Source organism: Salmo salar, chromosome ssa29 (assembly GCF_905237065.1).
Source record: "Salmo salar chromosome ssa29, Ssal_v3.1, whole genome shotgun sequence".
NCBI classification, from domain to species: Eukaryota; Metazoa; Chordata; class Actinopteri; order Salmoniformes; family Salmonidae; genus Salmo; species Salmo salar.
In genome coordinates, this window is record NC_059470.1 from 41737501 (window position 1) to 41761517 (window position 24017).

General features: G+C 45.2%; 1 protein-coding gene across 1 annotated transcript in view; it reads left to right on the forward strand.

The window, feature by feature from the left end:
* Positions 1-24017, forward strand: part of LOC106590697 (1-phosphatidylinositol 4,5-bisphosphate phosphodiesterase delta-1) — an 87095-nt gene that overhangs the window by 21753 nt on the left and 41325 nt on the right. Inside the window, exons 3-6 of the mRNA XM_045710677.1 lie at positions 14682-14910; positions 18685-18814; positions 19027-19255; positions 23667-23868. Coding sequence (XP_045566633.1) covers positions 14682-14910; positions 18685-18814; positions 19027-19255; positions 23667-23868 — 790 coding nt within the window. The remainder of the gene's footprint in view (positions 1-14681; positions 14911-18684; positions 18815-19026; positions 19256-23666; positions 23869-24017) is intronic.

The window sequence follows — 24017 nt, forward strand, 5'->3', positions numbered from 1 at the left end:
AAGTAGAGACATATGAGGTAGAGTCTGTGTGAGGTAGAGTCATATGAGGTAGAGTCTGTGAAGTAGAGTCTGTGCGAGGTAGAGTCTGTGCGAGGTAGAGTCTGTGTGAGGTAGAGTCTGTGAGGTAGAGTCTGTGCGAGGTAGAGTCTGTGCGAGGTAGAGTCATATGAGGTAGAGTCTGTGTGAGGTAGAGTCTATGAGGTAGAGTCATTTGAGGTAGAGTCAATTGAGGTAGAGTCTGTGTGAGGTAGAGTCTGTGTGAGGTAGAGTCTGTGCGAGGTAAAGTCTGTGAGGTAGAGTCTGTGCGAGGTAGAGTCTGTGCGAGGTAGAGTCTGTGCGAGGTAGAGTCTGTGCGAGGTAGAGTCTATGCGAGGTAGAGTCTGTGCGAGGTAGAGTCTGTGAGGTAGAGTCTGTGCGAGGTAGAGTCATATGAGGTAGAGTCTGTGAGGTAGAGTCTGTGAGGTAGAGTCTGTGCGAGGTAGAGTCTGTCCGAGGTAGAGTCATATGAGGTAGAGTCTGTGAGGTAGAGTCTGTGTGAGGTAGAGTCATATGAGGTAGAGTCTGTGAGGTAGAGTCTGTGAGGTAGAGTCTGTGAGGTAGAGTCTGTGAGGTAGAGTCTGTGAGGTAGAGTCTGTGCGAGGTAGAGTCTGTGTGAGGTAGAGTCTGTGTGAGGTAGAGTCATATGAGGTAGAGTCTGTGAGGTAGAGTCTGTGAGGTAGAGTCTGTGAAGTAGAGTCTGTGCGAGGTAGAGTCTGTGTGAGGTAGAGTCTGTGCGAGGTAGAGTCTGTGTGAGGTAGAGTCTGTGAGGTAGAGTCTGTGAGGTAGAGTCTGTGCGAGGTAGAGTCTGTGCGAGGTAGAGTCATATGAGGTAGAGTCTGTGTGAGGTAAAGTCTATGAGGTAGAGTCATATGAGGTAGAGTCTGTGTGAGGTAGAGTCTGTGTGAGGTAGAGTCTGTGAGGTAGAGTCTGTGAGGTAGAGTCTGTGTGAGGTACAGTCTGTGAGGTAGAGTCTGTGAGGTAGAGTCTGTGAGGTAGAGTCTGTGAGGTAGAGTCTGTGCGAGGTAGAGTCTGTGTGAGGTAGAGTCTGTGTGAGGTAGAGTCTGTGAGGTAGAGTCTGTGTGAGGTAGAGTCTGTGAGGTAGAGTCTGTGCGAGGTAGAGTCTGTGCGAGGTAGAGTCTGTGCGAGGTAGAGTCTGTGTGAGGTAGAGTCATATGAGGTAGAGTCTGTGAGGTAGAGTCTGTGCGAGGTAGAGTCTGTGCGAGGTAGAGTCTGTGCGAGGTAGAGTCTGTGCGAGGTAGAGTCATATGAGGTAGAGTCATATGAGGTAGAGTCATATGAGGTAGAGTCTGTGTGAGGTAGAGTCATATGAGGTAGAGTCTGTGAGGTAGAGTCTGTGAGGTAGAGTCTGTGAAGTAGAGTCTGTGCGAGGTAGAGTCTGTGTGAGGTAGAGTCTGTGAGGTAGAGTCTGTGCGAGGTAGAATCTGTGTGAGGTAGAGTCATATGAGGTAGAGTCTGTGAGGTAGAGTCTGTGAAGTAGAGTCTGTGCGAGGTAGAGTCTGTGTTAGGTAGAGTCTGTGAGGTAGAGTCTTGTGTGAGGTAGAGTCTGTGCGAGGTAGAGTCTGTGCGAGGTAGAGTCTGTGCGAGGTAGAGTCTGTCCGAGGTAGAGTCTGTGAGGTAGAGTCTGTGCGAGGTAGAGTCTGTGCGAGGTAGAGTCTGTGAGGTAGAGTCTATGCGAGGTAGAGTCTGTGCAAGGTAGAGTCTGTGCGAGGTAGAGTCTGTGTGAGGTAGAGTCTGTGAGGTAGAGTCTGTGAGGTAGAGTCTGCGAGGTAGAGTCTGTGCAAGGTAGAGTCTGTGCGAGGTAGAGTCTGTGCGAGGTAGAGTCTGTGCGAGGTAGAGTCTGTTCATTTCTCAGGCTACTGTGTGTAGCTCATTTGGTAGAGTATTGTGCTTGCAGAGCCAGGGTTGTGGGTTTGATTCCCACAGAGGACCAGTATTAAAAAGTTGGAAAATGTATGAATTCAGTTACTCTGGGATAAACGTGTCTGATTAAAATGTACTTTTTTAATTCTCTGAGAGACTCACACACTGTGTGTGAAAGAACCAGTCAATCATTCTAATTGACTACAGTAACATCCTGGGCCGTATGAGGTAGGCCGTCATTGTAAATAAGAATTTGTTATTTACTGACTTGCCTAGTTAAATAAAGGATAAATAAAAATAAAAAGAGGTCCAGTGTAATACTGAGAGGGGACCAGACCAACTAGTACTGTAGGTTACTGTTAACTCAGGCCTCCAGTCACTGAGAGGGGACCAGACCTAGTACTGTACTGTAGGTTACTGTTAACTCAGGCCTCCAGTCACTGAGAGGGGACCAGACCTAGTACTGTAGGTTACTGTTAACTCAGGCCTCCAGTCACTGAGAGGGGACCAGACCTAGTAATGTACTGTAGGTTACTGTCAACTCAGGTCTCCAGTCACTGAGAGGGGACCAGACCTAGTACTGTACTGTAGGTTACTGTTAACTCAGGCCTCCAGTCACTGAGAGGGGACCAGACCTAGTACTGTAGGTTACTGTTAACTCAGGCCTCCAGTCACTGAGAGGGGACCAGACCTAGTACTGTACTGTAGGTTACTGTTAACTCAGGCCTCCAGTCACTGAGAGGGGACCAGACCTAGTACTGTACTGTAGGTTACTGTTAACTCAGGCCTCCAGTCACTGAGAGGAGACCAGACCTAGTACTGTCTGTAGGTTACTGTTAACTCAGGCCTCCAGTCACTGAGAGGGGACCAGACCTAGTACTGTACTGTAGGTTACTGTTAACTCAGGCCTCCAGTCACTGAGAGGGGACCAGACCTAGTACTGTACTGTAGGTTACTGTTAACTCAGGCCTCCAGTCACTGAGAGGGGACCAGACCTAGTACTGTACTGTAGGTTACTGTTAACTCAGGTCTCCAGTCACTGAGAGGGGACCAGACCTAGTACTGTACTGTAGGTTACTGTTAACTCAGGCCTCCAGTCACTGAGAGGGGACCAGACCTAGTACTGTACTGTAGGTTACTGTTAACTCAGGCCTCCAGTCACTGAGAGGGGACCAGACCTAGTACTGTACTGTAGGTTACTGTTAACTCAGGCCTCCAGTCACTGAGAGGGGACCAGACCTAGTACTGTAGGTTACTGTTAACTCAGGCCTCCAGTCACTGAGAGGGCACCAGACCTAGTACTGTACTGTAGGTTACTGTTAACTCAGGTCTCCAGTCACTGAGAGGGGACCAGACCTAGTACTGTACTGTAGGTTACTGTTAACTCAGGTCTCCAGTCACTGAGAGGGGACCAGACCTAGTACTGTAGGTTACTGTTAACTCAGGCCTCCAGTCACTGAGAGGGGACCAGACCTAGTACTGTACTGTAGGTTACTGTTAACTCAGGCCTCCAGTCACTGAGAGGGGACCAGACCTAGTACTGTACTGTAGGTTACTGTTAACTCAGGTCTCCAGTCACTGAGAGGAGACCAGACCTAGTACTGTACTGTAGGTTACTGTTAACTCAGGCCTCCAGTCACTGAGAGGGGACCAGACCTAGTACTGTAGGTTACTGTTAACTCAGGCCTCCAGTCACTGAGAGGAGACCAGACCTAGTACTGTACTGTAGGTTACTGTTAACTCAGGCCTCCAGTCACTGAGAGGGGACCAGACCTAGTACTGTAGGTTACTGTTAACTCAGGCCTCCAGTCACTGAGAGTGGACCAGACCAACTATTGTGCTGTAGGTTACTGTTAACTCAGGCCTCCAGTCACTGAGAGGAGACCAGACCTAGTACTGTACTGTAGGTTACTGTTAACTCAGGCCTCCAGTCACTGAGAGGGGACCAGACCTAGTACTGTAGGTTACTGTTAACTCAGGCCTCCAGTCACTGAGAGGGGACCAGACCTAGTACTGTAGGTTACTGTTAACTCAGGTCTCCAGTCACTGAGAGTGGACCAGACCTAGTACTGTACTGTAGGTTACTGTTAACTCAGGCCTCCAGTCACTGAGAGGGGACCAGACCTAGTACTGTACTGTAGGTTACTGTTAACTCAGGTCTCCAGTCACTGAGAGGGGACCAGACCTAGTACTGTAGGTTACTGTTAACTCAGGCCTCCAGTCACTGAGAGGGGACCAGACCTAGTAATGTACTGTAGGTTACTGTCAACTCAGGTCTCCAGTCACTGAGAGGGGACCAGACCTAGTACTGTACTGTAGGTTACTGTTAACTCAGGTCTCCAGTCACTGAGAGGGGACCAGACCTAGTACTGTAGGTTACTGTTAACTCAGGCCTCCAGTCACTGAGAGGGGACCAGACCTAGTACTGTACTGTAGGTTACTGTTAACTCAGGCCTCCAGTCACTGAGAGGGGACCAGACCTAGTACTGTACTGTAGGTTACTGTTAACTCAGGTCTCCAGTCACTGAGAGGGGACCAGACCTAGTACTGTAGGTTACTGTTAACTCAGGCCTCCAGTCACTGAGAGGGGACCAGACCTAGTACTGTACTGTAGGTTACTGTTAACTCAGGCCTCCAGTCACTGAGAGGGGACCAGACCTAGTACTGTAGGTTACTGTTAACTCAGGTCTCCAGTCACTGAGAGGGGACCAGACCTAGTACTGTACTGTAGGTTACTGTTAACTCAGGCCTCCAGTCACTGAGAGGAGACCAGACCTAGTACTGTAGGTTACTGTTAACTCAGGCCTCCAGTCACTGAGAGGGGACCAGACCTAGTACTGTACTGTAGGTTACTGTTAACTCAGGCCTCCAGTCACTGAGAGGAGACCAGACCTAGTACTGTAGGTTACTGTTAACTCAGGTCTCCAGTCACTGAGAGGGGACCAGACCTAGTACTGTAGGTTACTGTTAACTCAGGCCTCCAGTCACTGAGAGGGGACCAGACCTAGTACTGTACTGTAGGTTACTGTTAACTCAGGCCTCCAGTCACTGAGAGGAGACCAGACCTAGTACTGTAGGTTACTGTTAACTCAGGCCTCCAGTCACTGAGAGGAGGCCAGACCTAGTACTGTAGGTTACTGTTAACTCAGGCCTCCAGTCACTGAGAGGGGACCAGATCTATGTACTGTAGGTTACTGTTAACTCAGGCCTCCAGTCACTGAGAGGGGACCAGACCTAGTACTGTAGGTTACTGTTAACTCAGGTCTCCAGTCACTGAGAGGGGACCAGACCTATGTACTGTAGGTTACTGTTAACTCAGGTCTCCAGTCACTGAGAGGGGACCAGACCTAGTACTGTACTGTAGGTTACTGTTAACTCAGGCCTCCAGTCACTGAGAGGGGACCAGACCTAGTACTGTGCTGTAGGTTACTGTTAACTCAGGCCTCCAGTCACTGAGAGGGGACCAGACCTAGTACTGTACTGTAGGTTACTGTTAACTCAGGCCTCCAGTCACTGAGAGGGGACCAGACCTAGTACTGTAGATTACTGTTAACTCAGGCCTCCAGTCACTGAGAGGAGACCAGACCTAGTACTGTAGGTTACTGTTAACTCAGGTCTCCAGTCACTGAGAGGGGACCAGACCTAGTACTGTACTGTAGGTTACTGTTAACTCAGGCCTCCAGTCACTGAGAGGGGACCAGACCTAGTACTGTACTGTAGGTTACTGTTAACTCAGGCCTCCAGTCACTGAGAGGGGACCAGACCTAGTACTGTACTGTAGGTTACTGTTAACTCAGGTCTCCAGTCACTGAGAGGGGACCAGACCTAGTACTGTACTGTAGGTTACTGTTAACTCAGGCCTCCAGTCACTGAGAGGGGACCAGACCTAGTACTGTAGGTTACTGTTAACTCAGGCCTCCAGTCACTGAGAGGAGACCAGACCTAGTACTGTAGGTTACTGTTAACTCAGGCCTCCAGTCACTGAGAGGGGACCAGACCTAGTACTGTACTGTAGGTTACTGTTAACTCAGGCCTCCAGTCACTGAGAGGAGACCAGACCTAGTACTGTGCTGTAGGTTACTGTTAACTCAGGCCTCCAGTCACTGAGAGGGGACCAGACCTAGTATTGTAGATTACTGTTAACTCAGGCCTCCAGTCACTGAGAGGAGACCAGACCTAGTACTGTAGGTTACTGTTAACTCAGGTCTCCAGTCACTGAGAGGGGACCAGACCTAGTCTGACTGTAGGTTACTGTTAACTCAGGCCTCCAGTCACTGAGAGGGGACCAGACCTAGTACTGTACTGTAGGTTACTGTTAACTCAGGCCTCCAGTCACTGAGAGGGGACCAGACCTAGTACTGTACTGTAGGTTACTGTTAACTCAGGCCTCCAGTCACTGAGAGGGGACCAGACCTATGTACTGTAGGTTACTGTTAACTCAGGTCTCCAGTCACTGAGAGGGGACCAGACCTAGTACTGTACTGTAGGTTACTGTTAACTCAGGCCTCCAGTCACTGAGAGGAGACCAGACCTAGTAGGCTGTAGGTTACTGTTAACTCAGGTCTCCAGTCACTGAGAGGGGACCAGACCTAGTACTGTAGGTTACTGTTAACTCAGGCCTCCAGTCACTGAGAGGGGACCAGACCTAGTACTGTACTGTAGGTTACTGTTAACTCAGGCCTCCAGTCACTGAGAGGGGACCAGACCTAGTACTGTAGGTTACTGTTAACTCAGGCCTCCAGTCACTGAGAGGGGACCAGACCTAGTACTGTACTGTAGGTTACTGTTAACTCAGGCCTCCAGTCACTGAGAGGAGGCCAGACCTAGTACTGTAGGTTACTGTTAACTCAGGCCTCCAGTCACTGAGAGGAGGCCAGACCTAGTACTGTAGGTTACTGTTAACTCAGGCCTCCAGTCACTGAGAGGGGACCAGACCTAGTACTGTAGGTTACTGTTAACTCAGGTCTCCAGTCACTGAGAGGGGACCAGACCTAGTACTGTAGGTTACTGTTAACTCAGGTCTCCAGTCACTGAGAGGGGACCAGACCTAGTACTGTACTGTAGGTTACTGTTAACTCAGGTCTCCAGTCACTGAGAGGGGACCAGACCTAGTACTGTACTGTAGGTTACTGTTAACTCAGGCCTCCAGTCACTGAGAGGGGACCAGACCTAGTACTGTGCTGTAGGTTACTGTTAACTCAGGCCTCCAGTCACTGAGAGGGGACCAGACCTAGTACTGTAGATTACTGTTAACTCAGGTCTCCAGTCACTGAGAGGAGACCAGACCTAGTACTGTAGGTTACTGTTAACTCAGGCCTCCAGTCACTGAGAGGGGACCAGACCTAGTACTGTACTGTAGGTTACTGTTAACTCAGGCCTCCAGTCACTGAGAGGAGACCAGACCTAGTACTGTGCTGTAGGTTACTGTTAACTCAGGCCTCCAGTCACTGAGAGGGGACCAGACCTAGTACTGTAGATTACTGTTAACTCAGGCCTCCAGTCACTGAGAGGAGACCAGACCTAGTACTGTAGGTTACTGTTAACTCAGGTCTCCAGTCACTGAGAGGGGACCAGACCTATACTGTACTGTAGGTTACTGTTAACTCAGGCCTCCAGTCACTGAGAGGGGACCAGACCTAGTACTGTACTGTAGGTTACTGTTAACTCAGGCCTCCAGTCACTGAGAGGAGACCAGACCTAGTACTGTAGGTTACTGTTAACTCAGGCCTCCAGTCACTGAGAGGAGGCCAGACCTAGTACTGTACTGTAGGTTACTGTTAACTCAGGCCTCCAGTCACTGAGAGGGGACCAGACCTAGTACTGTAGGTTACTGTTAACTCAGGCCTCCAGTCACTGAGAGGGGACCAGACCTAGTACTGTAGGTTACTGTTAACTCAGGTCTCCAGTCACTGAGAGGGGACCAGACCTAGTACTGTAGGTTACTGTTAACTCAGGCCTCCAGTCACTGAGAGGGGACCAGACCTAGTACTGTAGGTTACTGTTAACTCAGGTCTCCAGTCACTGAGAGGGGACCAGACCTAGTTCTGTAGGTTACTGTTAACTCAGGTCTCCAGTCACTGAGAGGGGACCAGACCTAGTACTGTACTGTAGGTTACTGTTAACTCAGGCCTCCAGTCACTGAGAGGGGACCAGACCTAGTACTGTGCTGTAGGTTACTGTTAACTCAGGCCTCCAGTCACTGAGAGGGGACCAGACCTAGTACTGTGCTGTAGTTTACTGTTAACTCAGGTCTCCAGTCACTGAGAGGGGACCAGACCTAGTACTGTACTGTAGGTTACTGTTAACTCAGGTCTCCAGTCACTGAGAGGAGACCAGACCTAGTACTGTAGGTTACAGAACAGAGGACGCTGTTATGCAACAAGCTTTCACAGGCTCACTGCAGTGTTAGACGTTTATCCACATTTCCCCAAATGACACATTTCAAAGTGTTTTTGACATCTTGGGTTGTTGCTCTGTATCGTTTCATTCCAAGTTAACGGTTCAGTTAAGGCACTCGGCAGGTAAGGGTTAAGGTTTGGGATAGGGTTATGATTGGTTAAGTTAATAAGGGTTAAGGTTTGGGATCGGGGTATGAATGGTTAAGGTAAGGGTTAAGGTTTGGGATAGGGTTATGATTGGTTAAGGTAAGGGTTAATGTTTGGGATAGGGTTATGATTGGTTAAGGTAAGGGTTAAGGTTTGGGATAGGGTTATGATTGGTTAAGGTAAGGGTTAAGGTTTGGGATAGGGTTATGATTGGTTAAGGTAAGGGTTAAGGTTTGGGATCAGGTTAAAACAAAAACCAGTGGCCACCACCGGAACCGAACACACAGCCTTCTGATCCAGAGTCATGGGATTACACCTTTCCACCATTCCCGTCCACATCACCCAGGGAAACCCAAGCCTTGTTGATGGGAATAGCCCTCACTGTTACCCCTAGTGGACGGATTTAAAGGCATTTCCCCAAGTCCTCAGGACATGGATTGACATCCAATTTCAAAGTCAATCTTGGTTTATGGTCCTTACACTGGTTTATGGTCCTTACACTGGTTTATGGTCCTTATACTGGTTTATGGTCCTTATACTGGTTTATGGTCCTTACACTGGTTTATGGTCCTTACACTGGTTTATGGTCCTTATACTGGTTTATGGTCCTTACACTGGTTTATGGTCCTTATACTGGTTTATGGTCCTTATACTGGTTTATGGTCCTTATACTGGTTTATGATTCTCATACTGGTTTATGGTCCTCATACTGGTTTATGGTCCTTATACTGGTTTATGATTCTCATACTGGTTTATGGTCCTCATACTGGTTTATGATTGTCATACTGGTTTCTGGTCCTTACACTGGTTTATGGTCCTTATACTGGTTTCTGGTCCTTATACTGGTTTATGGTCCTTATACTGGTTTATGATTCTCATACTGGTTTCTGGTCCTTACACTGGTTTATGGTCCTTATACTGGTTTCTGGTCCTTATACTGGTTTATGGTCCTTATACTGGTTTATGATTCTCATACTGGTTTCTGGTCCTTACACTGGTTTATGGTCCTTATACTGGTTTCTGGTCCTTATACTGGTTTATGATTCTCATACTGGTTTCTGGTCCTTACACTGGTTTCTGGTCCTTACACTGGTTTATGGTCCTTATACTGGTTTATGGTCCTTATACTGGTTTATGATTCTCATACTGGTTTCTGGTCCTTACACTGGTTTATGGTCCTTATACTGGTTTCTGGTCCTTATACTGGTTTATTGTCCTTACACTGGTTTGTTGTCCTTACACTGGTTTATTGTCCTTACACTGGTTTATGGTCCTTACTCCTCTGTTATCTCCAAGGAGCTTCTGCTGTAATATGAGTCATCTTACCTTCTCCTTGAATGAGGCTCAGCGAACACAATGCCTCGTGATGATGAGGCTTGAAAGACTGTTGTTGGTGGTAAAGGAAGTTTTAATTTGTTCCACGCAGATCTGTCTTTCATGTTTTGACTTAATCAGACTGTTACAATCCTGCTTGGAAATTTTACAAAAAATAACTAAAATTCCTTTTGGCAGCATGTTGCTGCTTGTAATCGTCACATCATTGTAATTATGAGAGTTTTAGAAGTATTAATCGCACAGAGATTTACTTCTATTCATCAATCATCCAACAGACTGAGCCTAGCTAAAAGGCTAAAGGAAAAACTGAAAGGGGAAGTTTACATAGTAAACATATTGGTTTGGCTTCCAGTCCCGTCCTCCGTTTGTCTGGATGTTGTTGTTCCACAGAAAGACTTGAGAAATAACAAGGGAGTGAATATGGTTCGGGACCACACAATGTCCTCATTCTCTCCCTGAACTTCATCTGGTATTTAAGGAATGTCTGCGTGATGACTTGGACACTGTTCTGTCTTTCAAAATGGAAATCTGCAACAACTGCTGGTCCAAATACAAAGTACCGTATAATCTCCGGCCTAAAATATTCTGTTTTCTGTGTGTGTGTTTGTGTGTTTGTGTGTACTCAGACCCTTTTGATTTGAGACTCGAAATTGAGCTCAGGTGCATCCTGTTTCCAGTGATCATACTTGAGATGTTTCTACAACTTGATTGGGGTCCACTTGTGATAAATTCAATTGATTGGACATGATTTGGTTATAATTTCTATATGAAAGATACCACAGTTGACAGTGCATGTCAGAGATAAAAACCAAGCCGTGAGGTCGAAGGAAAATTCCGTAGAGCTCCGAGACAGGATTGTGTCGAGGCACAGATCTGGGGGAAGGGTAGCAAATAAAATGTCTGCAGAATTAAAGGTCCCCAAGAACACTGTGGCCTCCATCATTCTGAAATGGAAGAAGTTTGGAACCACCAAGACTCTTCCTAGTTCTGGCCGCCCGGCCAAACTGAGCAATCGGGGGAGAAGGGCCTTGGTCAGGGAGGTGACCAAGAACCCGATGGTCGCTCTGACAGTTTTCTGTGGGGATGTTTTTCAGCCGCAGGTACTGGGAGACTAGTCAGGATTGAGGGAAAGATGAACAAAGCAAAGTACAGAGAGGTCCTTGATGCTCCAGAGTGCTCATGACTTCAGACTGGGGCGACGGTTCACCTTCCAACAGGACAACGACCCTAAGCACACAGCCAAGACAATGCAGATGTGGCTTCGGGACAAGACTCTGAATGTCTTTGAGTGGCACAGCCAGAGCCCGGACTTGAACCCAATCCAACATCTCTGGAGAGACCTGAAAATAGCTGTGCAGCGACGCTCCCCAACTCTCCAAATACAGGTGTGCCAAGCTTGTAGCGTCACACCCAAGACGAATCGAGACTGTAATAGCTGCTTCAGCAAAGTACTGAGTAAAGGGTCTGACTAATTATGTAAATTCCAAATGCACTATATATATATATTATATATATATATATATATATATATATATATATATATATATCTGATACACAGAGTCCTTCTTTGCTGATGTGAAGAAGAAACTGAATGAATCCATTGAGGATTTGTATAAATAATAAAGCTGAGTGACTCACTCATTCATGGCTTTGGATCAAACTAAATAAGTACCAACATTCTTCTTGAATAAATAAATGTTTTGACCAAGTTAATCTGGTCATGTTGTGTGTGTTAAATTATTTGTGACATTGTGGTTAAAATGAAGACTGTAAACGAAGTAAATAAATAAATCCTATTCATAATGAATAATCAGATGCGTGTTGCAACCTTTACATTTTTCCTGATTTTTTTTTTTTACAAATGTATTCAACATTTTTAAACAATACAAAACACACACATTCAAATGACAAGAACATCACTGTCCAGACCCACCTGCTCACACCCCCATATTCATCCCCTACATCACCCTGTCCAGACCCACCTGCTCACACCCCCATATTCATCCCCTACATCACCCTGTCCAGACCCACCTGCTCACACCCCCATATTCATCCCCTACATCACCCTGTCCAGACCCACCTGCTCACACCCCCATATTCATCCCCTACATCACCCTGTCCAGACCCACCTGCTCACACCCCCATATTCATCCCCTACATCACCCTGTCCGGACCCACCTGCTCACACCCCCATATTCATCCCCTACATCACCCTGCCCAGACCCACCTGCTCACACCCCCATATTCATCCCCTACATCACCCTGGCTAGACCCACCTGCTCACACCCCCATATTAATCCCCTACATCACCCTGTCCAGACCCACCTGCTCACACCCCCATATTCATCCCCTACATCACCCTGTCCAGACCCACCTGCTCACACCTCAACAGCCCTAGCCATAACACATACGTTTTCTCAACAACAGGTTAAGGTCAATAATATCAAAGGCTGCACTGAAATCTAACAGTACAGCTCCCACAATCTTCTTATCGATTTCTTTCAACCAATCATCAGTCATTTGTGTCAGTGCAGTACATGTTGAGTGCCCTTCTCTATAAGCATGCTAAAAGTCTATTGTTAATTTGTTTACAGAGAAATAGTATTATATTTGGTCAAAACACACATTTTTTTCCAACAGTTTGCTAAGAGCTGGCAGCAAGCTGATAGGTTTGTAGGTCTGCTGTTAGAACCAGTAAAGGCCACTTTACCACTCTTGGGTAGCGGAATAACTTTGGCTTCCCTCCAGGCCTGAGGACAAAGACTTTCCTCTCGGCCCAGATTAAAGATATGACAGATAGGAGTGGCTATAGAGTCAGATACCATCCTCGGTAGCTTTCCATCTAAGTCCAATACCTTGACTGTCACGTTCGTCTGAAGAATGGAACCTAAGCGCAGCGTGTGTATCGTTCCACATTTTATTATAACTGTGAAACTATGCAAGACATACAAATAAACTAATAAACAAAACAAAACAACAAACCGTGACGAAGAGGTGCACCACTAACCAGTAACTCAAAAACAATCTTCCACAAACCCAGGTGGGAAAAACATCTAGTTAAATATGATCCCCAATTAGAGACAACAATGACCAGCTGCCTCTAATTGGAGATCATCCCCCCCAAAAAACAACAACATAGAAATACAGAAACTAGACAAAACCCCCAACATAGAAAAAAGAAACTAGAACCAGCATAGAAATGAATAAACTAGACAAAACCCCCTGTCACGCCCTGACCTACTCTACCATAGAAAATAAAAGCTTTCTATGGTCGGAACGTGACAGTAGCTCTCCATCTAAAGTTGTCAATGCCAGGAGGTTTGTCATTATTGATCGATAACAATAATTGTTCCACCTCTCACACACTAACTTTATGAAATACTAAATTCCAATGCTTTTCTTTCATTACTTGTTATTTTATGCATGAATATGATGACTCACTGTTTGTTGTTGGCATTTCCTGTTGGCATTTCCTGCCTAAGTTTGCCCACTTTGCCAATGAAGTAATCATCAATATAATTGGCAACATCAAATGGTTTTGTGATGAATAAGCCATCTGATTTCGATGAAAGGTGGAGTTGAATTTGTCTTTCTGCTCATAATTTTATTTAAAATACTCCAAAGTTTTCTTTCCATCATTCTTTATATCATTGATCTTGTCTTCACAATACAGTTTCTTCTTTTTGTTGAGTTTAGTCACATAATTTCTCAATTTGCAGTTAGTCAGCCAGTTAGATGTACAGCCCGACTTATTAGCCACTCCTTTTGCCCCCATCTCTTTCAACCATACAGATGTTCAAGTCCCGATCAATCCATGGAGCCTTAACAGTTCTAACAGTTCTTAACAGGTTGATGTTTATCAATAATTGTAAAAAGCAATTTTATAAAATCATCAAGTGCAGTGTCTGGATGCTCCTCATTAATCACGTCCTGACCAGTGAAAAGGGTAATTTGCCATAGTAGAATGGTCAGGGTGTGGCGGGGGGGTGTTTTGTGTGTTTTTTTTTTTTTTGTTTCTAGGGGAATTTGTTCTAGTATTCTATTTCTATGTTTCATTTTCCATGTTTGGCCGAGTATGGTTTCCAATCAGAGGCAGGTGTCTTTCGTTGTCTCTGATTGGAAGCCATACTTAGGCAGCCTGTTTTCCTTTGGGTTTTGGTGGCTGGTTACTTTCCATTTAGTTGTTGTACCTGACGGAACTGTTGAGTGTTTGTTATTTTGTTGTTTGAAGTCATTAAAATCCAGAGATGAGCACTATACACGCTGCACCTTGGTCTAATCCTTTTGACGCCTGTGACACTCATTAATCACATCAGACAAACATAATTTTTACATCGTCCACATAAGAGTCACAGCGAAATTTTTGTATGATCTCTTATACACTATTTTGGGTCCAGCTTGTGGAACTTTGGCTTTCCTGGATATAACCACTATATTGTGATCATTGCATCCAATGGGTACGGATACAGCTTTAAAACAAAGTTCTACAGTATTAGTAAAAATGTGATCGATACATGTGGATGATCTTGTTCCTGTAGTGTTTGTAAACACTCTGGTAGGTTGATTAATACTCTGAACCAGATTACAGGCACTGGTTACAGTAAGAAGCTTCCTGTTGAGAGGACAGCTTGATGAAAACCAGTCAATATTCAGGTCCCCAAGAAAGTAGACCTCTCTGTTTACATCACATACACTATCAAGCATTTCACACATATTATTTAGATACTGACTGACTGTGTAACTGACTGACCAGTAGACACCAGGGACTAAATCTGACTGATTTAGTCTCAGCTGCCATGAAACCAAGCATGCAGTGAGACTTCAGGACCAGGATTTCATAAACAATTCTAACCTCACTCCCCCTCTTGTCTCCCCTTTCAGTTTCCATTGATGACGTCGACTCTGTGCGTAAGGGCCGCCAGTCGGAGGGTCTTCAGAAGCACACAGAGGCCCACGTGGAGGACCTCTGTTTCTCCATCATCTTTAAGGGCCGCAGGAGGAACCTGGACCTGGTGGCGGCCTCGGCGGAGGAGGCTAGGCAGTGGGTCAATGGTCTGGAGAAGATCCTCTCTAACGTGAAGAAACTCAACCGCCAGCAGACGAGCGAGCAGTATCCACTTTCGTTAATCTGCTTGCTTTGCAATTCACAACTAAAACATTGTTTAGTTACTTGGGGTTACAAATCAGAAAATAGTTGTTCAGCCTATTCAGTATACTGGATTCCCATCTATAATGTTTATAGGTCAACATTTAAGCTCCGAGCAACTGGTTGCTAGCAATTTATGCTATTCTTCAATAACACAAACTCCAAAGAAAATCAGGGGGAGGAAAATAGGTTTATTTGAGAAGGACAAATCAAAGGGGGTGACACTCTAGATCCAAACTGTTATAGACCCATATCCATCCTGCCCTGCCTTTCTAAAGTCTTCAAAAGCCAAGTTAATAAACAGATCGCTGACCATTTCGGGTCCCACCTTGCCTTCTCCGTTGTGCAATCCGGTTTCCGAGCTGGTCAAGGGTGCACCTCAGCCACGCTCAAGATACTAAACGATATCATAACCGCCATCGATAAGAGACATTACTGTGCAGCCGTCTTCATCAACCTGGCCAAGGCTTTCGACTCTGTCAATCACCATATTCTTATCGGCAGACTCAATAGCCTTGGTTTCTCAAATGACTGCCTCGCCTGGTTCACCAACTACTTCGCAGACAGAGTTCAGTGTGTCAAATCAGAGGGCCTGTTGTCCGGACCTCTGGCAGTTTCTATGGGTGTGCCACAGGGTTCAATTCTCAGGCCGACTCTTTTCTAAGTATCTATCAACGATGTCGCTCTTGCTGTGGGTGATTCCCTGATCCACCTCTACGCAGACGGCACCATTCTGTATACATCTGGCCCTTCCTTGGACACTGTGTTAAAACCTCTTTGGGGTAGGTGGGATGCTAGCGTCCCACCTGGCCAACATCCAGTGCAATTGCAGAGCGCGAAATTCAAAATTCAAAATTCGTAATATTAAACATTCTTGAAAATACAAGTGTTATACATCAGTTAAAAGCTTAACTTCTTGTTAATCCAGCCGCTTTGTCAGATTTCAAAAAGGTTTTACGGCAAAAGCATACCATGCGATTATCTAATGACAGCGCCCGCATACAAAAGCATTATAAACATTTTCCAAACAAGCAGAGGCGTCATGAAAGTCAGAAATAGCGATAAAATAAATCACCTACCTTTGAAGATCTTCCTCTGTTTGCAATCCAAAGGGTCCCAGCTACATCACAAATGGTCATTTTGTTCGATAAAGTCCTTCTTTATATCCCAAAAAAGTCAGTTTAGTTGGCACGCTTGATTCAGTAATCCACCCAAAAGATACCAATAAACTTTGTCCAAACAAGTCAAACAACATTTCTAATCAATCCTCAGGTAACCTAATATGTAAATAATTGATAAAATTTAAGACGGAGAATAATATGTTCATTACCGGAGATAAATAACGAAGTGTGCGCCCTCACTGATGCGCGCCACAATACTACAGCCAAAATGGGAGCCACCTAGAAAAACTACAAATTCCAGCTAATTTTTCAAAAAACAAGCATGAAACTCTTTCTAAAGACTGTTGACATCTACTGGAAGCCCTAGGAACTGCAATCTGGGAGGTATTCCTTTGATATTCCCATAGACAGCCATTATAATGAGTGGTGAGCTCAACAACCAAAAAATTCCCGGATGGATTCTCCTCGGGTTTTCGCCTGCTATATCAGTTCTGTTATACTCACAGACATTATTTTAACAGTTTCGGAAACTTTAGAGTGTTTTCTATCCAATACTACCAATTATATGCATATCCTAGCTTCCGGGGCTGAGTAACAGGCAGTTTACTTTGGGCACCTCAGTCATCCAAACTTCCGAAGAAGTTTTAACTACCCTCCAAACAAGCTTCAATGCAGGGCCTCCCGGGTGGCGCAGTAGTCTAAGGCACTGCATTGCAGTGCTAGCTGTGCCACCAGAGGTTCTGGGTTCGCGCCCAGGGTCTGTCGCAGCTGGCTGTGACCGGGAGGCCCATGGGGCGACGCACAATTGGCCCAGTGTCATCCAGGTTAGGGAGGGTTTGGCCGGCAGGCAGGCTGGGTGCAGTGCACGCTGACCAGGTGTACGGTGTTTCCTCTGACACATTGGTGCAGCTGGCTTCAGTGTTGGATGTGTATTGTATCAAGAAGCAGTGCGGTTGGGTTGTGTTTTGGATTCATGGCTCTCGACCTTCGCCTCTCTCGAGTCCGAGTCTGTCTGCAGCGACAAGATACCACGGAAAAAGGGGTAAGAAAATGCAAAAAAGAGCTTCAATGCCATACAACACTCCTTCCGTGGCGGGTGATTCCCTGATCCACCTCTATGCAGATGACACCATTCTGTATACTTCTGGCCCCTCTTTGGACATGTGTTAATAACCTCAGACGAGCTTCAATGCCATACAACACTCCTTCCGTGGCCTCCAACTGATCTTAAACGCTAGTAAAACCAAATGCATGCTTTTCAACCGTTCGCTGCCCGCACCCGCCCGCCCGACTAGCATCACTACCCTGGACGGTTCTGACCTAGAATATGTGGACAACTATAAATACCTGGGTGTCTGGTTAGACTCGGCTTTCTATTTCGCAACGGGGCCTCCTTCACTCACGCCGCCAAACATACCCTGGAGATGTCATCTGCAAAATAGCTTCCAATACTCTGCTCAGCGGGCTGGATGCGGTCTATCACAGTGCCATTGTCCATTTGGAAGACCCATTTGCGACCAAGCTTTAACATCCTGACTGATGTCTTGAGATGTTGCTTCAATATATCCACATAATCCCGATAACAACACCCACCCATAGCACGCGCTCCAGCAGGTATATCTCACTGGTCATCCCCAAAGCCAACACCTACTTTGGCTGCCTTTCCTTCCAGTTCTCTGCTGCCAATGACTGGAACGAATTGTAAAAATCGCTGAAGCTGGACACTTATGTTTCCCTCACTAACTTTAAACATCAGCTATCTGAGCAGCTAACCGATCGCTGCAGCTGAACATAGGCCATCTGTAAATAGCCCATCCAATCTACCTACCTCATCCCCATATTGTTTTTATTTACTTTTCTGCTCTTTTGCACACCAGTATCTCTACTTGCACATCATCACCTGCTTATCTATTACTCCGGTGTTAATCTGCTAAATTGTAATTACTTTGCTACTATGGCCTATTTGTTGCCTTACCACCTCACGCCATTTACACACACTGTATATAGACTTTCTTTTTTTCTATTGTATTATTGACTGTACGCTTGTTTATTACCTGTGTAACTCTGTGTTGTTGTTTGTGTCGAACTGCTTTGCTTTATCTTGGCCAGGTCGCAGTTGTAAATGAGAACTTGTTCTCAACTGGCCTACCTGGTTAAATAAAGGACTTGTTCTCAACTGGCCTACCTGGTTAAATAAAGGTGAAATAAAAAAAAAAAATATAAAATGTTATGCTGGGAGGTAAATGTTCAGTCCCCTGTCCTCAGCTTTTCTCCACCGAACAATCGAACAGGATGCCATTTATAACCCCCCACCCTAACCTGGGATTGACCAATCAGAAGTCCTTGCAGTACAACTTGGCTAATGGCCAAATAACAAGTATCCTGCCCCCGACTCAATGTACAGACCAATTACAACGTGACACACGTCGCTCTGAGTTCAGCAGTGTCATTCCACAGATTCTAACAGTTGTTGAACTGAAACCCAACTCATATTTACAATTCGCTATTAACCGTTAGTACTCTCGTTTTTAGTCCTCTCATCCTCTGCGTTGTGTATTTATCTTTGACACATTCCTACATGGTGAATGATTGATCCTTAAATCTGGGCGTATTAAAGCTGGATCTTCAACTGTATGAGGAAAGCAGACAAGAACAAGGACAACAAGATGACTCTGAAGGAGCTGAAACACTTCCTCCGTCAGATCAACATCGAGGTGGACGACATGTACGCTGAAGTGCTGTTTGCAGTGAGTGGACAGCTACAGTTGGTCAATGACTTACAAGGATGGTGTTATAGACTCTGTACAGGCAGCTCCTAATGCAGTTCTGCCGTGTTCCTGTATGTATATGGGTTTCATTTAAGGTTATGCTATGTCTCAAAGCATTTTACTTTGTCTGAGGAGGAACTCAATGTACTATATCTCTTTAGTACTGTTTTGTTAATGATCTTGTCCTACAGAAATGTGACAAGTCTAACTCGGGCTCCCTGGAAGGTCCTGAGATCAAACACTTCTATGACCTGCTGGTATATCGCGAGGAGATCGATGTGATCTATGGGAAGTACGCCACTACGGGGGAGCAGATGAGTGTCAAAGACCTGCTCAACTTCCTGCTGAACGAGCAGCGTGAGGTGGCCACCATGGAGGACGCTGTAAGACTCATAGAGAGATACGAGCTGGACGATTCAGGTGAGAGATGCTCTAGTACTGACTCAATACGAGCTGGATGACTCAGGTGAGGAGAGATGCTGTGGTACTGACTCAATACGAGCTGGATGACTCAGGTGAGGAGAGATGCTGTGGTACTGACTCAATACGAGCTGGATGACTCAGGTGAGGAGAGATGCTGTGGTACTGACTCAATACGAGCTGGATGACTCAGGTGAGGAGAGATGCTGTGGTACTGACTCAATACGAGCTGGATGACTCAGGTGAGGAGAGATGCTGTGGTACTGACTCAATACGAGCTGGATGACTCAGGTGAGGAGAGATGCTGTGGTACTGACTCAATACGAGCTGGATGACTCAGGTGAGGAGAGATGCTGTGGTACTGACTCAATACGAGCTGGATGACTCAGGTGAGGAGAGATGCTCTAGTACTGACTCAATACGAGCTGGATGACTCAGGTGAGGAGAGATGCTGTGGTACTGACTCAATACGAGCTGGATGACTCAGGTGAGGAGAGATGCTGTGGTACTGACTCAATACGAGCTGGATGACTCAGGTGAGGAGAGATGCTGTGGTACTGACTCAATACGAGCTGGATGACTCAGGTGAGGAGAGATGCTGTGGTACTGACTCAATACGAGCTGGATGACTCAGGTGAGGAGAGATGCTGTGGTACTGACTCAATACGAGCTGGATGACTCAGGTGAGGAGAGATGCTGTGGTACTGACTCAATACGAGCTGGATGACTCAGGTGAGGAGAGATGCTGTGGTACTGACTCAATACGAGCTGGATGACTCAGGTGAGGAGAGATGCTGTGGTACTGACTCAATACGAGCTGGATGACTCAGGTGAGGAGAGATGCTGTGGTACTGACTCAATACGAGCTGGATGACTCAGGTGAGGAGAGTCGCTCAGACACACATTCATGAACTCACTATATAAGGGAGCATGTACACTGAGTGTAGAAAACATTAAAAACACCTGTTCTTTCCATGACATACTGACCAGGTGAATCCAGGTGAAAGCTATGACCCCTTATTGATGTCCACTTGTTAAATCCACTTCAATCAGTGTAGATGAAGGGGAGGAGACGGGTTAAAGAAGGATTTTTACGCCTTGAGACAACTGAGACATGGATTGCGTGTTCCAGTCAGAGGGTGAATGGGAAAGACCAGTTTGAGTGTGTCAAGAATTGCAACGCTGCTCGGTTTTTCACACTGAAAAGTTTCCCGTGTCTATCAAGAATGGTCCACCACCCAAAGGGCATCTAGCCAACTTGACACAACTGTGGGTCAACAAGGGCCATTATCCCTGTGGAACGCTTTCGACACCTTGTAGACCCCCATGCCCCGACGAATTGAGGCTGTTCTGAAAAGGGGGTACAACTCAATATTAGGAAGGTGTTCCTAATGTTTTGTACACTCATTTTACCGTACGTAAGAATGCAGTATTCGATGGCAGCATACAGTTTTATGGTATTTTATGAATGTGCTAAAATACTTTGTGTGTTTCTGAGGCACCTTTTCTAATGTAAGCTGAATGATATAGAATGCCTTCAGAAATGATTAATTCCTCGACTTGATACTTTTTTACATTTTAAATAAATGAAATACAGAAATGTCTTATTTACATAAGTATTCACACTCCTGAGTCAATACATGTTAGAATCACCTTTGGCAGCGATTACAGCTGTTGAGTCTTTATGGGTAACTCTTTAAAATTTCCACACCTGGATTGTGCAACATTTGCCCATTATTCTTCTCAAAATTCTTCAAGCTCTGTCAAATTGGTTGTTGATCATTGATAGACAAACTTTTTTCCAGGTCTTGCAATAGATTTACAAGCAGAATTAACTCGACCACTCAGGGACATTCACTGTCTACTTGGTAAGCAACTCCAGTGTATTTTTGACCTTGTGTTTTAGGTTATTGTCCTGGTGAAAGTTGAATTCATCTCCCAGTGTCTTTTGGAAAGCAGACTGAACCAGGTTTTCCGTGTTCTGTGCTTAGCTCCATTCCATTGCTTTTTTTATCCTGAAAAACTGCCCAGTCCTTATAGAACAAGCATACCCATAACACAGTGGTGGTCGGTGCCTTTTAAGATCGGGTCGATCATTTTTTTTTTTTATGAGCATGGCCTTATTTCTATTACAGTATATTAGGTAACTGTCATTCATATTCCATTCACCCAGTTCAATGTAACAGTGATGGGTTTAGGATACTGTCCTTCATATTCACCCAGTTCAATGTAACAGTGATGGGTTTAGGATACTGTCCTTCATATTCACCCAGTTCAATGTAACAGTGATGGGTTTAGGATACTGTCCTTCATATTCACCCAGTTCAATGTAACATAGGTTCAGGTTACTACTTTATACTCCAATCATTAGGTTGCTACTGTCAACGACTTCTGCCGAAGTCAGTTCCTCTCCTTGTTCGGCGGCGATCGGCGGTCGACGTCACCGGTCTTCTAGCCATCGCCGATCCATTTTTCATTTTCCATTTGTTTTGTCTTGTTTTCCCACACACCTGGTTTTCATTCCCTCATTACGTGTTGTGTATTTAACCCTCTGTTCCCCCCCATGTCTTTGTGTAAGTGCTTGTGCACATTGTTGCCTGGTGTTCGACGGGTTTTGTACCCATTCTTTATTATTTTGGATGCCGGTGGTTATATGTGTAATTATAGTAAACTGCTCCGGTTATTACCCAGTTCTGCTCTCCTGCGTCTGACTTCGCTGCCACCAGCTACGCACCCCTTACAGCTACAACCTAGCCGATGAATTACAGTTTACAACATACGTTGAACAGGTAAAAAAGTTATTTTTTTGTGGTCATGGTGACAGGCAGTGACACATTCCATACCGCCTTGCACAATTTTGCCTGCGTCTAACAGATATACGTAGGGTGTAATCATTAGTCCGAAAGTTGCAAACAAGAGTTTCTATTGGACAAATACAGGTATGTTTATCCCCGTTTTGTTCATTTTTCTTCCTTTTTAAGATTTTGTTTTTCAACAGGATCAGTGGAACGATCACACGCGTCACACACAAACACAGTTGACTTTCATAGCAGCCACATACAAACAGCATGACCACTTTGCTTGTTAATTCCTTCTTGCATCTAAGGACTGTCTGTGACCAGATGAAAACACCTTTCCAAGCCAAACCTTCATACCATAACCGCTAACCACTACACACAGACTACATCGTTGTCACCATGTTAGCTAATGTCATAGTCAACATAGCTACTAGAACTAGCACTACAATCATGCAGTACAGTGTACAGTCAGCAAGCAGTTTAGTAGTTACACCGGCGGGCCCCAGTGGCTAGAAATGAATAAAAACAAAAGCTTGCCTTGATTTGGAAACCATAGCCAGTTAGATAACATGGCATCCCTCTCTGCTTGAGTAGGCTAAAAGTGAAGTAAAAAAAAATCTCTCTCTCTCAGAGGAGGACGGAAAATAGCTGTCCTCCGGCTACGCCATGGTGCTACCCTACAAAGTGCTGTTGAGGCTACTGTAGACCTTCATTGCTTAATTGCTTTGCCACATTATTTAGCAGTATTACTTTAGTGCCTTGTTGCAAACAGGATGCAAGTTTTTATTCTGTACGCGCTTCCTTCTTTTCACTATGTCAATTAGGTTAGTATTGTGAAGTAAATCAAATTGTTGATCCATCCTCAGTTCTCTCCTATCACAGCCATTAAACTCTGTAACTGTTTTAAAGTCACCATTGGCCTCATGGTGAAATCCCTGAGCGGTTTCCTTCCTCTCTGGCAACTGAGTTAGGAAGGATGCCTGTATCTTTGTAGTGACTGGGTGTATTGATACACCATCCAGTCTAGTTAATAACTTCACCATGCTCAAAGGGATATTCATTGTCTGCTTTTTTATTTTTTATCCATCTACCAATAGGTGCCCTTCTTTGCAAGGCATTGGAAAACCTCCCTGGTCTTTGTGGTTGAATCTGTTTTAAATTCCCTGCTCGACTGAGGGACCTTACAGATAATTGTTTGTGTGGGGTACAGAGATGAGGTAGTCATTAAAAAATCATGTTAATAAACACTATTATTGCACACATAGTGAGTCCATGCAACTTACTATGTAACTTGTTAAGCAATTTTTTACTCCTGAACGTATTATGGCTTGCCATAACAACGGGGTTGAATACTTATTGACTCAAGACATTTCAGCTTTTCATTTTTTATGAATTAAAAATTAATAATTAAAAAACATAATTCAACTTTGACATTATGAGGTATTGTGTGTTGGCCAGTGGCACAAAAAAAAGATCTAAATTTAATACATTTTCAATTCAGGCTGTAACACAACAACATGTGTCAAGGGGTGTGAATACTTTTTGAAGGCACTGTATATCTGGGAGAGCTATTTCACAAGGCCCAATCGCCTAACTCACTCTGCCCCCCCCAGCAAAACAGAAGAATCACATGACCAAAGATGGCTTCCTGATGTACCTGCAACAGGAGGAGGGGTCTATCTTCAACCCCGCCCACAAGGAGGTGTTCCAGGATATGAGCCAGCCAATCAACCACTACTTCATCAGCTCCTCCCACAACACCTACCTGATGGAAGACCAGCTCAAAGGCCACAGCAGCACAGAGGCCTATATCAAGTAACCATGCCAACCTCTAGTCTAAACTAACCTGACTACCTCTAGTCTAAACTAACCATACATGACTACCTCTAGTCTAAACTAACCATACATTACTACCTCTAGTCTAAACTAACCATACATTACTACCTCTAGTCTAAACTAACCAT